This window comes from Aphis gossypii, chromosome X (assembly GCF_020184175.1).
Source record: "Aphis gossypii isolate Hap1 chromosome X, ASM2018417v2, whole genome shotgun sequence".
Lineage (NCBI taxonomy): Eukaryota > Metazoa > Arthropoda > Insecta > Hemiptera > Aphididae > Aphis > Aphis gossypii.
Genome location: NC_065533.1, coordinates 38,646,274 through 38,663,501, shown reverse-complemented (window position 1 = coordinate 38,663,501; position 17,228 = coordinate 38,646,274). Strand labels below are relative to the sequence as shown.

Here is a 17,228-nt window from a genome sequence, read left to right as displayed (position 1 = left end):
TATTTTTAATAAAAACCACGTGAGATGTGGACACAAATATTTCCCTTCACCACTGTTTAGGGCTTAGGACAAGCTACCAAAAAATTGGTAGTTGGGGTTAAAAATATGTGGGTCTTGCAAACGTGCAATCGTTATTTTTAAAAATTATTTAAAGTTACTATATTATATTATATTATTATTTAAAGTTTTAAATTTTGTGGCCAAACTTTTTTTGATACAGCCTGTATAAATGCTATTCTATTTATTTCACCACTTGAATATTGTAACATTTCCTTGATAATAAATATGTATTTATATAGTTAAAAAAATATAATCTACAAAATCGTTAAAAGCAGTACAGTCAGCCGGCAGCGTAGACATTAAGTCATCTGTAAAGCAGTCATCCATTTCGTTTGGTGACAAAAATAATCAGATTTTAGTGTATCATTCTTGTGACTTTGTGCAAAGTATGAAGCAGTTTCACGTGCGTGTAGATCACATATAAGCAGGTAGGTGTTAAGCATTAACTGTTGTTATGCTGTAAGTGTGAATGTACTTACATAAGGATGCGCTTTGGTGGTTAGGTATGGATATTCTGCGACGTTGTGCATAAAGTACTGAAGGGGAAACCTAAAATTAGGTTAGACGTCTATGACGTGCTGGATTCCATGATCGAGTTTTAATCTAGTAGCAATACCTAACTTTTCAAAGTAAGTAGACTTCTTTGTAGGCTGAGCTGATTCACCTGGTGGTTGTAGAGAGTTTTATCGTTTAGCGAGGTCTGCAAGGGCACTTTTGTTCGTGATATCAAATTGTATTGATGTTGTCAATTTGGACTTAGGATAAGGCTTCATCTTTTTCGTATGTGAAGTATTTTCTGTCTGGCTAGGGGTAGCTTTAGCTTCTTTCGTTGTCGTAGCTGTGGGAGCAGGGATGGGTACTGCTTTGATAGACTTTGATGACATTTTAAAATAGTAGTTTAACTTTTAGTCTTTCTTTGTTTAAGCAAATGAAATAAACAAAACTATAAAAATAATAATAAAAAGTTACTTGGTATTCTACAGAGAAATGTTGAAAATAATCTAAGTTTTTTTGTTATAGGTAGTACTCCAGATTGATTATTTATAACTACGTATATTGAAATAAATAGATAATAAATATTAGTCACTATATTGTTATGTGTGTATAGTTTGAAAATATATTACAAATATTTACATTGTTATGAAAAACGATCAAGAACTCGCAGTTGCGTAGTGCGTAAGTATAATATGATTCATAGTTTCTCAAATCCCAAGGTTCTAAAAGACTGAAATGCTAATTTAATAAAACAATTTAATGAATCGAATTAAACGATTCACAATCATCATATAGAGACATAGAGTACCGTGTTAATATTCCATAAATATATAGGTAATGATATTATTGTGTCTTTGAAATTGGCCAACATTATGGGATTTTCGGCCAATTTAGTTTTCAAAGTACCTAGTATTATTTAATATACTAGCTTCTTGTAACTCGCTGTAAGTGAAACTCGCTGTAACTCTGTAAGTGTAACTCGCTGTAAGTGAGTACCCTAAATTTAATCTTGTCAAAATTCAAGTATGAAATTTTATTAATTCTTTAGAAAGTAGGTTAATTATAATTATAATTATAATTTAAGAAAATTTTTATTTTCAAATGGAATTACTGAGTCGGGCATGATATGATTGCCCGCGGTCCTTATCAGCAGTACCTTTCGAAACGTACGATTGCGCACTCTATATTATTTTTACTTTTAAGCAACATTGCCTTTGCCAAATATATAGGTCCATCGGTCCATGGTAAATCCGTACTATATTATAGTAGGTTATAGTACATAAACTTAAAATTACTCATATTAATGTATGGAAGTAATTTAATATTTTAATTAGTATATTATCCGAAAAGTAATCACTAATTTTTATAATTAAAATACTACACATTAACTTTGAAATCGGTGCTATTGGGGCAACAAAAGAAGTTTTTCCGGCTGGAAAAATGCTATTTTTCACCGAAATTTGTTGTTTTAACTGCCCTTATGGAAACTCGTGCAGAAACAGTTATTATTAAGTATTTCCAAAGGAATAATTTTATTAAACTAAAATCGAAGAAAGAATAAAGGAAAATCGAAAATCTGAAAATTGAACACAAATATTATTTAAATAATAAAACACCAAAAAAATTACTGAAGTTCCTATTTAGCTATAGTTGGAAATAGGTATCGAGGCTTTAAAATTAAAAAATTTAAATGTTGGATTATTATATTTTTTTATTTTGTATTATTTAAATAAAGTTAATGATAGTTTTTATTTAAATAACATTTTTTTTTTAATATTATATCATTCTTAGTTTCTGAATTAATGTATATTTGTATCTGTATTTAAATATTAAAAATAATAATAAATTTGGCAACGTCGTACTCAATTTCACGCGCAATCATACGCCTTTGAGTAATTAAAATCTTTTGTTATTCTGGTACTGCGCGCAATCGTACTCCGCCGACTGAGTCTAGTGTATGTTTTATTAAATATTAAAATATCAACGACTTTTGATTTGAATTGAGTTTATAATAATTTAATAATCTACTTAATAGTTGGGTAATAGTAACGTATACTTTGTTTTATTTTTATAAAAATTGAATCAATAAGTATTATTTTGATTTTCTAGTTTATAGACAGGTTTAATTAAATTGAAAATTGTTTTTTCCGAGTTACAAATCAGTTACATTTTTAAAATATGTCTATGTTCGAACTCCGAGGTCCACTCAATACCTACTATACAACAGAGCACTACCATTTGACTACCCTATTTTTTAATTAATTTGACTGAACATTTAAAGTACGTCGTGTGTGAACTATAAGAACTAAAAACAAATAATATGTTACATACATTGGTTAGTTATTTAGAAAAAAAATCGAAATTTTCAAAATTATCAAGGTGTGATCTTGTAAATAATTATTAAATAAAACTCAATACAATTTTATTAAATTAGTTAAGTAAATATTTTTCTTCGTATTAATCTAAAGCTTTTTAAGTTAAAAATCAAGTACTTATTACATTATGTAAATATGTAATGATCACATAATGTTACTGAACAATATTATTCAATTAATTCGTTTCATGTGTTTATTACTACCATATATTATAATTTATTTAAACTAATATTTTATTTTATGTAAACTAGTAAAACAACTTATATTTATATTATATTCAACGTAACTACTGCTGAGAAACATTTTATATATTATAAGTATGCAGGAAATATGAATCTAATATACCTATTTATATATAGGTTAGGTATACGTAATGAAGGTATACACCAATTAAAGTATTTATTAATTATCCATTAACTTATAAGTTATAAGTTATAATTAATATTATGTAAAACGTAAATATAAATAATATAGTTAAATTATAATTTTGATTTAAGTTTAATAATAATAATGAACTAGACATGATACAGACAGGTAGGTAGATATAATAATAAAGTACCTCGTAGTACAATAATTATTTTGTTGCGTAATTTTATGTTCTGATGACACTTGTCGGCTGATAAGTCGACTGTAAATAAAATTATTTATAACTATTTTAAGTCGCTTCCAATTTGCGACTACAGTGAGTTAAAAATACAATATATCTATATCGACTATATCTAAGTATTTGTCTGTACAAATATTTGATTATAGTACAATATATAATTATGATAATAATAAGCTATATAGGTACATAGCATTAAATAATAAGCACACGCTTCTTTATAGGATAATAATTGTTTTCGGTTATTGTTAAAAAATTTATGGTGAAATATAATTTAAAAGGTATGAGAATTTTACCACTCTTTTTTTATCTGTGCTCATAGTTAAGTAAAAATTAAAAAAAAAAAATCGGAAATTTCAAATATTTATACATATAGGTAGCTTAAAAAGAGTAAAAAAACTTTGAAAATTATCTCATTAGTATAAATTGTAAATATAAACACAAATAGTAAAAATGTATTTTATCTAGGTATATGATTATTCGTTTTAAAATTATAACAAAATAGGTAACAAAAACCGTTTTAGAGGACGCCACACCGGTATGTAGTAAGTAGTAACGTTGTCTCCATTTTACACACATACAACAATATTATACCATAACAAATTTTCGTTTTTCAGAATCAATTTTATGCCGTTAGCTTTAATAATAGAATAAATTTTCCTATTAAGGAGAATTAGTTATTTTACAGGCAAATATGCAACGTCGTAAAAAATTGAACTTTAAATAATTAAATACCCATAACAATTAATTGACTTTCCGGTAAACATTATTTATTGATATATGCTGAAAAACTTAAGTAGAACCTTGTATCCTATATAACCTTGGGAGTTGTGAGACGGTTTTTCAGTCTGTATACCTATTACTAAGTATGTTTTATTATATATTTATACTACAATTATTAGTAATACGATATGGCTGGTTGAATTAATTTTAGCCGAAAATATCGTATTTATTGTAATATAATTTAATATTAAAGCCCGGGTTTCCTACAACTAGGGCTTAAACATACAATAATATTATTGATTATATTTGAATTTAAGTCAGTAGTGAAGTACTGTGGAACAATAGTTGTATGATATAAATAACTTAGATAAAGTTTATGATTTTTAAATATAATTTCGCGTAAATAATAATTACGTAGGTAATGGAAAAAAGTTTCCTTTGAATAATATTTTTTAAATTAAAACAAAATAACTAAAACCGTTTTAATATTCACTCTTGTTCCAATTCCAAATAAAAACGTAAATAAAAAAAAAATTGTTTATATTTTTCGATGATTTTAAATTTCCATAAAATCAACGTATAAGATCTTTTAAGCTTTTTAACCTAGCATTACAATTTTTATTAACAATTTAAAAATGTTAAATGTGTATAAATATAACTAGTAATTAATCTGATTTATTTTTAAATTTCATCGAGTATGGAAAATGATAATTTAAATAATGGTGGAATACTGGAATATTTTAAGTTTTCACGAGTTAATGGTTTTTGAACGAAACCATAGTAATTAAAATTGTTATTTTTCTTATAAATATATATAATTACATCAAAATTAAAATAAGTAATCATGCTTACATGCTAGTATGTCAATGTTACTATAAATATATGAATAATAATTTATTTGATGACAAAATCAAATCTCTAGTTGTTCATTTTTTAATCACACAAATACACAATAATCAAAATTGATTTTTCAAAAATCGATTGTTTCTATTTTTCTCGATTTCTCTATTAAATATCTACAAGGATATTTAATTTTAAAAATTCTTACAATAAAAGTTAAAACCTCGATTATCCGTTACTGTAGTATTCGTCAATTTTTGTAAACGTCATATATCATCAAGATGGTATCGTGAATATTATAAATAGAATATTACATAGGTATTACGAGTATAGACACACTTGTAGAAAAATAAAAAACGTATGTACAAAAAAAGCTCTAGATTCATACTGAAACAAACTAAAATTATTTTATTTTATCATCATAGAGATAGAAGCATAATATTAAAATTATTAATTTATATATAAAATAAAATAATGACGACATCGCAGAAGTAATGCAAAAGCTGTTCCTGCGACGCCGTCGGTTCAAACAGGTAAAAAAAAAGGTAAAATAACTATAAATATAAAAATGATTTTTTTCTTTTATCCGGCTAATTCAATTATCTGTTACTCTTTTGGTCTTTCTGGAATTTGGTCTATTAAATCACTTATTTTTAACTATATTATAGATGTATTCAACATCAATATTATTCTCTACAACTATCACCTGTATAGCCTACCGGGAAAAGTCCTAATATCGGCTGCCATAATCCTCCACTGGTTTCAAGGCATATAATATAATATAAGTATATTTATTATATACCTATATTATAATACGTATATGTTTGATAGATTGGTAGATACTAGCTAGGTCATAGGCTCATAGACATAAAATAAAATAATGATATCAGATTATGTTTTGACTTTACTTTTTGATGATATTTATTACTACTTGTTATTATAGTGTTGTCCAGTGGCATATTTTGGATAATTTTTCAAGGGGAGTTCAAAATACCCCTAATAATAACCCGGTAAAATTCGAATAATATTCGTGAATATTTCAGACAAACTGTAAATTTAATTTAAAATTATACATCGAAACATGGCATAGGATCTAATAAAATTTATTTCACTTTTGCAGTTAGGATATGAATATTTTGATACACACAAGTAAATACATCATGCATTGTAAAAAAAAAATACATCGGACTACTTTTTGTTAAGTCAAGGAATATCCAGATATGGAGGATATCCCTTCCTAAAAATAAAACTTCATTGGTATTTTATTGGTATTTTTGGTATTGGTAATATTGTAAATAGGTACTATTTATGTTTCCTGTGTGGTACTGCGGTGTGCGAATTTCTAAATGTCAAAAAGGACGAAAACAAATTAAAAATTAACTGAGAAATGTGTCTTTTACTTTTTATAATAAATACAATTAAATAATTGTTTAAATATTCATATAAATATCTATATTTTAACACTAGTGTATAAATAAAGATATTTTCTAAATATATCTATCTACGTAGGTAATTTACACAATTAAAAAAAATGCCATTATGGCAATGACAATATTTTTTTGTCTAATTTATTTATTGAAAATAACATACTTCTAAGTAATTAAGTTTTAATATTATCTGAAGCAATCTTCTTTTTTATTTAATTGCAATAAAAAAATAAGGTATATTTAAAAATAAATATTGAACATTAATTTTATATTATATCTATTAATTAATTCATAATTACATTTCAAAATATATTAACTCTAATAGCTTTTTTTTCTGTTTTTAAGAATAAAAAACTCATGATATATTTTAATGGAATAATGCAATAACATGGTCTTTATCATGAAGTTGAATAATTATTAAAAAAAAAAAACCGAACTAAACAAAATAAATATTAAAAATAGATTTTTATATATTATTATTTTTATTATTTATTTATATTTATTATATTTTAGTGCTTTGATACATTAAAATAATAAAATATGACAAGTTTACGATATAGAGTGTAAACGATCTTACAAAACCTTGATTTTAAATATAATATACCTATTAAGATTTAAGATTGTTACAACTTTTAAGTTAAGGTAGTTTTAATGTATGAGAAATATTAGAACTTATTTGTGACCTATTAATACAATACATTATAATAAATGTATACATATGTATTTATGTTTAATTAGTATCTAACTATTATTTAATAATCTCTTAATTTTTTGTTTATTATGGTAGATAGGTAGATATAGGTTTAAATTTCATTATCTTTTTGAAGTATAAATATTAAATTATAATTTATAAATATCAAAATAAATATAATATTTTAATACATATTATTATACAAAACTATAAAACGTATACAGAAAGAATGACTCACTGGGGACTGCAGGATTACTATAAATTGAATTTTTACATCTGTATAGTTAATAGTTATTAATTCGTGATAATTAAATAAACTATAAATATTAAGTATACCGCTTTATTTTATTGTTTGAAGTTTACTAAAATATGTGTTAGGTACCTATTTCAAACAAATACCTAGTACCAACTATCTAAAAATTTAAAATTTAACTTTATTTTCAATTAAAATTTTTTTCGAAAATTTGAATAAATTTAAATTAAAAAAATAGGGGGTGTGGGTAGTATGGTGAATCATCCTGTATATAATATGTACATAAAATAAAATAAATAAAAAAAAGTACTTCCCTTTCAAAAGCTAAATATTAGTACCAAAAATAAGAGATCTATGTTTCACATACTATATGCCGTATGGAATGTGTTTAACAGTTAAACAATATAAAAGTTAATTAAGTGACTGTATGGTTAATATTTAATGTAGGTCCAAATAAAATTTAAAAAAAAAAGAAAGATACTAAAATTTATTTATTTAAATACAAGATTTTTATAGAACTGAGTGTTCTTGTTGTTAATCGTGCTTCGTTGGCCAACAATAGTACCTATTATAAATGGTATATATAGGTAATGTTTAAGTTAGTGTTAGTGTTTTTTTTTTTTTTTTTATTATCATATCTGGATACAAACAAGTTTATATAATAGGCATTTATATTTATTATAAAGTTGCAGAGTATTATTAAAATATATATTAATAACTAGAACAACATTCAATTCTTTGTATAATAGAATAGTAGAATATAAGTACGTGCCTATATAACCTTATTCTATCAAGAATTAACCTCACTAAACCATTCAAATAAGTAATAGGTTATCAGAAAAGTTAGGTATATTTCATAAGTATACACTACTACCCCATATTGATATTTCATAGGAAAAAATTGACTGTAATGTAGTGAAATAAATTGTTCTAGGTAAATAAATATCATCGATTTGTTTTAATATTATAAATTTATAATGTATAGCTTTTTAATTATTTGTGTTAACTTGTATTTTTGTATTGTTTGAAGGATTTATCAAAAATTAAATACAAATATTAAACGTGTTTACCTTAATTTAAATTAATATAGATATAATCACAATATTGAATATTGGTTTTACGTTTATAAGTGTGAAGATATTAAGCTAAAGTTTAACAATCAACTAAGCTCTGTATTGATAGGGAAATTGTGATTCACATTGACAGTTAAAGCATCAAGCAAATATTTTAGAAACTTATATCTATAAAGTTGAATATTAATAATTAATTAAATATGTTATTTGAATATTAATATATATGTATATTGTATATATATTAAACTGTGGAGTGATATAATATATCAGGTTTTTTCTCTATATTATAGCCAATTCTATTCTAATAATTTTTACGTAAGTAGTGCACTGTGTAAATAAATTTATAGAAAAAAATTATACTATATTGATTTATCATACTGTTAGACACACTGTTTAATTATCTAATTATCCTAAGTAAAATAAGTAGTTGCCTAAATAATTACTTATTTAATATTAATACATAGAAAAAAGAAAAAAATTATTCCTACCACATGTATCTCAAAACTAAACGGCCGTGACTGAAACTGAATTTTTTTTTTGCAGAAACTATCATTTATATAGTTTGTTCAATGTAACCTTAAGGTTATTTGAAATAGTTATCTGTAGCTCATAGGTCGTGATTCGTTAATCGTAATTCGTACATTTGGATACAAAATGGTTCAAATAACTGAATATGCGGTTGAAGTAAAAAATGCTTGCAAAAGTTATCCTCCAGATTTCACAGTACTAGATGGATTTAATATGAAAGTCTCGAGTGGCACTATGTAAGTACCTAGATAGTATATTACATAATTAAATTATTGATAAGACAATTAGTTTCAATTTTACTTCATGACAGTTTTGCGAGAGAAGAAATTAACATTTTGAACAACAATAAAAATTAAGAATATTATACTAAAATGATATTTTTTTTTTATGTATCGTATTAAATTTTATATTTTAAAATGATATTCTTATACTCTTTAGTACAATAATATTAATATTTAATATTATTTTATTTTTGCGATCCCGAGTTAAGCTTATATTTTATATTTTTTTTAGTGGTAGGTACCTCGTAATCTTTTAAAAAAAATATTAGTATAATTTTTAATTATTGAGTATTTAATGTTTATTAATATGTTTTAAATTATTATACTCTAAAGTAAAAGAAAAAAGGTTGTGTACTGGACAAATTTAGATCAATCCATGTACTTTGTACAACAACACAATGTATACTTTCATAATCACAGACAATTATAAGAACATCAAATTATTAAGGATTTAAATAGTAATATAATTTTAATTTCTCAGCGGAGATATTAGAAAGAGACTAAAAACAGTTTTCACCTTTTAGAACAGTAAAAAAGCTTAGATTTTCAATTTAAACATGTAACTTTACCATGTTTCTAGTAGAAAAATAAATCTATTTGATACTTCATCGGAAAATCAAAAGAAAATAAATGTCCAGTACTTTCCTCATAAATAATATAATAATAATAAAAAAAAAATACATATAATAAACAGGAATTTTTATGCAAAATCAGTTTTTGACTAAATCGATTTTTTTTATAACTAGGTAGTAAAATGTAAATGAAAACGAATAATTTCCGTATACATTTGAAATGTTGAAATTCTTATCAAATGTTTGCATTAGCATTTTTCAAACATGATAACATTTTCTAAATATTTCGACAAAACTTTTTTTTGATAGTTCAGATTTGGATAAAATTATTTTGATTTAATTAAAAAATATTATTTGTGGATATTTGAAACTTTTAACGTATGTTATTATACTTTTATTTGGACACCAAACATCTACTGTACAGCAAAGCGGACATGTACTTTCCTCCTTTTTTATCATTTATGTGTACCCATTTTAAGACTAATATGATTATAAATGAAAAAAAGGTTTAATTCCCTCAGTCTTGCAAATAAAAAAACATACCACATAATATTTTATATTTATATTTATATCACCATAATTAATATAAATTTGACACGTAGTTATATGGTTGCTGGAGTAAGAACTGTCAGATTTAATAAAAAAAAAATTAATGAAATATAATTTTAATAATTTTTTATATCGTATACATCATTATTTTAAAATTGTATACAAATGTATATGAAATAAATAATAATATTTTAAAACAATAATTATTATAACACGCATTACATGAAAAATTAGAATTTCTACATTTTGTGATTTGCGGACACGCAGCTTATAATATCGGTATAAACTAACCTATTTAATATTTATGTATAAGGTACATAATATATAAATGGTTAAGCACATAGGTATATGTGTTATTAATTTAAGACATACTTAAAGTGTTTACCGGTGATTTAATTTGAACTTAGAATATTACAGTACCTAGTATTAATAGTGATATAATTATGTAGCAAGTACATAATTACAATAAACAGACGATGCATTTATGTAATTATATCCGCATCATCCACCATCATAATGCAACATTTTTTTTATGTGTTATTTATGTATGGAGCTCGGATCTATAAAATTGTACTGTAAAAACTAACGAAATAAGTAAAAAAAAAAAAAAAAATTGAAAACATAAAAGAAATCTAATATCAATATTTAGGTAATATGATTAGTTGAATTATTAGTTGTTAAAAACATTGCACCTACAAGGGGCGTTGTGTATATAAAATGTATTATATATAATAATATAATATAGTAGAAAATATGTTAAACGTTTCAATTGCCCATGAATAATATTTTTAAATAGCTATAAAAACAACTTATGAGGTACCTTGAACTAAGTTTCACGTTTTTTGACAGATCGATGATAAAATATAACTAAGACGCATTAAAATTTGAAAGTACTGTATAGTAAAACACTTTTTTAGAAAAATTCACAAATAATTTAATTTTTGATATTATAATATCGGTATTCAATATGTATAGTAAAAATATATCGTACTGCATTTCTAGGCGGTAATATTATGAATGAATTTTATAGGTGCATCGGTCAGCATTCAACTATAAGTCGGTGAACTATCGTTAAAATATTTGTTTGAAACACAATACTTTATACCGTTTAAAAAAAAAATGTATATCCAACGTAGTCATTTTTACTTTGGCATATAATAATTAATCGACTTCCGCGAATACCATACTTAGCAATTATTAGGCATAGGTACCTAAACTGCAAAAAAGTAAACTAGGACGTCGGAATACCATAAATAAAGAAGTATGCGGCAGTGAACTTGACACAGCACTGAGTACAAATCATTTGTTTTCGCATTTTATTATAAGCCAGGGTTGGTAGGTACCTACGTTTAAAACGTGTTTTTAACCGATACATTAAATGATACGGAAAAGTCACTGTTCGGCTGTAAGCTATAAAGGAATTGGCTTATTACTTTACGCGTATAGGTATAGTTTTATGATAGGTATTTACTACTTAGGTATAAGTACGCGTAAATCGAAGTCAAAACTCGACCAACGATCGATATATTATAAAAATATTATCCTATCTTAAATAAACATAATTATCTACACGTTCAAAGTAACGTTTAGAATTCGTCGTGAGTAGTCAGTAGAAACCGAGCTAATAATTACTATACCTATACAGGTTATACCTATAGTTCTATACATCGGAAAAAAAATGTAAATAATTAATCAATAATTACATTTATTATAATATTAAAAATAACTATCTATGTTTGCAATTTCTCTGTAGTAGACTACTTATCCAAAGTATGAATGAAATTGTAATAGGTTCAAGTTCATTCACTTTAATGTTTAAGCTAATAACTTATAACACGAGATTGGAATTGCTGAACTTACGTTTTATTTTGTTTACGTTGATAAAACGGAGACCACACGGGAACGTCGTCCTCAGTGGTTTTTTTTCGATTCGATCACATCATATTTCGATTCGATCATATCATATTTTGATTCATTAATAAATAATATATTTGAATAACCTCTTCGTAAAAGTCTCGTTCAAATGACATTGGTATTAGATACCTTGTAACCGATATTATAAAACAATGCGGATTATGATTATACGCGTCTTCATATAGTTTGCAGTTCTTTTAGACTCGTTAGCATCGCAAAAAGTAAAAATACATTTTTCATTTTGGAAATAAAACACGCACAAAACAATACTATTACAATACGGATAAGTGTATAATATTATCCAACCGGCACGACAGTTCTGTACTTACTTATACGCAGACTTAGTACAAAATAAGTCAAAAGATCGAAAAAAACAAGCTAACAAATATTATATAAAATCATTCTTGACATTGAACGAGACAACAAAAGTTGACCGCTGTGCTGCATAATTGCAAGTATAATATAATATGTTTATACACTTTATATAGATTTCATTTATATTATGAGTAGGTATCGAGTTCGACCACAGTATAGTACACAAAATATAATAATAATAATGCCCGGTCATCGCGTGTTCCCCGGGGTATCAATACACACAGGTGGTTTATCCGTGATTTAAAATTCATTTAATATCTTTCAATAAATAATATAAATATTCGTTGAATTCGTTTATACGTAACTACTTAGCTATAACGGTAACAAAAATTGAAAATGTATTTTATAATTAATAAAAATGAAACTGTATGTATTGTTATACATAACAAGCGTATACTTGATATTTTTATAGACGAATTTTATTCGATTTAAATTTATCAATAATATTATAATAATACTACATTGTCGTAATTTATTGTTTTGTGTTGATGAAAAATTCAATGAATCCAAACCTAAATATTCTAATTAAATGTGTTAATTTTAAATTATAGAAACAATATCTTTATATTATATCAATTAGTTATGACATTTTTCTGCCCGGTACCGATTCCTATAATAGATAGGTGTTGTATAGAATTTTATATATTGTTATATTCAATGACTGTATCTAAAAATGTTTAAATTTGTTGTACTATTTACAACCGACCTTTTATACGGTTAAATATTTATTGGGTTATTTTTAAAAAAAATGTTAAATAACCATCAAAATCAAAATTCAAACTAGTTGTTTTCAGTAAATTAATTTTATGCGTTAAATATAAACAGATCTACGATAATGGGTTTGAGAAGATATAGGGGTTATGGTAATTTGAAAATTTCAATAATTTATATTAATCTATGAGAACGTATTATTTATAAGAATTATCCAAGTATAATAAAATAAATACTAGATCAGATATTACGTAAATCAAAAAAAATGTTAACACTATTTTTAAGGATTAGCTATTATTCAATATTCTTAATAAAAGCATTTTATTACATGAAAAACTACACGTTGGAATTTCGAATTTTAAAAATAATTAAAAATCAAAAAACTATATATTAAATAATTACAGTTAAAAATGAAGTTCTTATTTGATAACAAAAGTTTGTACCACTGCAGAACATAGGCACTACAAAAAAATGTTAAGCATTTAAAGATAAGTAGTTTTTAAATATAATTAAGATTAGTCAATTAAAAATTTGTATTTTTTTCCAGTGTTCTATAAATACTTACATATCTATTATAATAATATCCTAAGACAAATCTATCAAGATTGAATCACAGTATATTATATTTACTATCAATTCACTTAAATTACTATATACTTGTTATTCTATTGTCCTCGCATTGTACGTTAAAAATATAAATATATATAATAAGATACATATTTTTTATAATAATTAGTCTTTTATATGAGCTCGTATTATAGGACGTTCAAACGTGTGCATTATAATATATTGTTGTTTGATCTTACCCTTGCCCATGACCTGATTATATTAAATTATGAATACGATAAGTATTAAGTTTTCGGTTTTACACACACACACACATACATGGGCATGGACAACATACATTAACCAAGTGATCGAAATTTACAAATTTAACCGACGAGTTATACGTTATAGGTAATATGTGTACAATAGTTATTACACATAATTTTTATTTTTATGTCCAACCATCAAATATATTGGTTAATATATTGTTGTGATTATTTTTCTCAAATTTTTTTTAATTATAAAATACCAATGAGTTTGAAATTTTGAGTTATTGTTTTTGTTGGATACATTTTACTGATTGGAATATATTTTATAGTACCTACTGTATTTACACATGAATCTATTTACAATAACGTAGGTATGTATACTTACAACTTAGAGAATATTGAGTAGTTCAACGAAGAATCGGAATGTATATTTATTCGGTTTTACAATATTATAATTAACTATGTGATTTTGTTCAACTCAAACAATGACTATAAATTACCTTATAACTACATAACAATAGTGTAGCGTTTAAATGACGTATCAAATACCATACTCCACCATCGTCATTAAAAGTATTTTCGTTATTAGGTATTTAAAGTATAAGTGTATAATATTACATTGTAGTCTGTAGGTACCTTAAAATCCTATAAAATATAATTGCGCATTTACATTTTTAAATTCTGTAGTCAAATTTCGTACTGTATTATTAAAAGCTTCGAAATATTGCAAACGATATTATAGTTATATATAATAATATGTTAACTATTATTATAATATTGAGTACACAGTAACATCTACATAATAATAATTAATCCTTGGTCTATTCTACTACTTTTATCTAGTTTATCTGTGAACCGTATGTATATATTTTTTTTGAATTATTATTACTGTTTTAATTATCTTAAATATTTTTTTATTTCTGTTGTATCTACTCGTAGATACTCACACATAGCTAATTACCATAATTTTCTGTTATAGAAAAGCGTTAATAAATAAACAAACATGATCCAAAAAAAAATGCATATGAGTATTAAGTACCTAGATACTAACTTTAGGTTGTAACCCTAGGTTGGTAATTTTTAAGTCAAAATAGTAGTTATCGATTCAATTTTTAAAACGAACATTTAATTCAAGTCTATTTATTGCTTGTAAGTTACACCTAAGTAATTTGTTATTATTTCTAACTATGTATTAGTAATTGGAATAATTGGATAATTGTGTCCTTAAAGTATAAATAGATGCAAGAATAGACTCAATTCAAAAATGTCATAAAAATGTTTTTAACATTTTGTTTAAACGTTTTTGTGTAAAATTTATAAAATTTATAAAATTGGTATTTTTATTTACCTAACCAAGGGAAGCGCGTTTTACAGTTTGGGAACTGCTTTGTTAGTTAATATTATTCTATAAGGTAAAGTACCTTTGAATTTTAACTTTTAAGGGAATAAAAGAATTTATCAATAATATATATTATGTAAGAATCATTTGTCATTAAATTAATAATTTTAAAAACTAAAAATCTTAATAATACATTTAAAATTTGTTTACAGTGAACTAGTGAAGTGGTCAGGTACCTATTAGTTTTTTTATAAACTCGTAAATACATTTTTTGAATGATTTAATTTTTATTCATTTTACGTCTTTCATAATATTCTTTTATTTATCATATAAAATATTTATTACATCACTGTAACAGAAAAATAAACAACTTCATCATATTTTGGTCAGTTCCAAAATCGTAAAGCTATACGCCATATATGCGGTAACATGACATAATATGAATAACTGGGAAATTTAGTAAATAGTATAGTTGTGGTTTTTAATTGTAAAGCCAACGTATTTGTATGTCTTAACGTTTTATTAAAATTATGATATTGTGGCAATGATGAGTGCGAAATTCAGTTCAATGCTTTGATTGTGTTTCCGAAATAGATTATTTATGACAAAAAAGTAAAAACTATTGGATAATTAATCAAAATTTGTTTAAAAAATAAATATTAGAGCATAAAATAGTGGATAATAAACCTTGTATTATAATGAACGTGGTCACTATAATACGTGGTCTCTAGTCTTACAACACAGCATGCAGAGCTTATCGAAATATAATTATTACAAAACAAATGCCTGTTGTCTAAATTAAATCATCTTTGTCTGTATACAATCATTATATTATTATAAATTATAATATTATTCTTCACTCAAATAGTCAGCGGAATATTTGTAAAATCATAATCACGTTCAATGTACAGTATATAGTAGGTATGTACTATATACAATTATTGTAGATAATATGAATGATATTTTTTAAATTATTTATTTTAAAATGATTTAGCCATTTACGTAACATACCTATTTTAATTCGTCCAATACATTACGTAATCAAATATTAAATAAGTAAGTAAGTAGATTGTAGGTATACGGTAACTACTTAAATTATGTTATTTTTTATCATAAGTCGTTATTTACTAAGTATGCAGTTACATTTAAATTTATTTATAAAATATTGTATAGGTACCAAATTTTAATTTAAATTGAAGATTTAGATAATATAAATTGTGCGTGTAAACTAATAATGGCGGGTGAGCATTAAATGTACATAAAAACTTAATGCCACGTTAAAAAGTTATTTTTTTAAAACTTTTTAACTAGTCTATTAATTTTCTAATGAATTAAATAGTTTAACTATAATTAAATAATTCTTTGTAATTATCACCAATCATTTAATTTTTTTTAGATAATTTAAAAAATATATTGAATTAAAATCTTTAAATTGGTAACGGTTAAACTACATAAAAGTCGTATAGGTATAATCTATTTACATCTAGCTATCGAAACAACGTTGAGTGCCATAATTATACGAATATTTCGATTTAGTATTATATTTACTCCGCGGTCTTCCAATATTATAAGGTCAAACAACTTCCCACTCTGAACTAGGAAA

At 24.4% G+C, this 17,228-nt stretch overlaps 1 protein-coding gene across 1 annotated transcript in view; it reads left to right on the top strand.

Annotated features, from left to right (window-relative positions):
* Window positions 1–9,120: 9,120 nt before the first annotated feature.
* The window catches only part of LOC114125735 (ABC transporter G family member 23-like), a 43,530-nt gene continuing 35,422 nt past the window's right edge, over window positions 9,121–17,228 (top strand). The window contains exon 1 of the mRNA XM_027989504.2: window positions 9,121–9,305. Coding sequence (XP_027845305.2) covers window positions 9,196–9,305 — 110 coding nt within the window. The 5' untranslated portion in view covers window positions 9,121–9,195. The remainder of the gene's footprint in view (window positions 9,306–17,228) is intronic.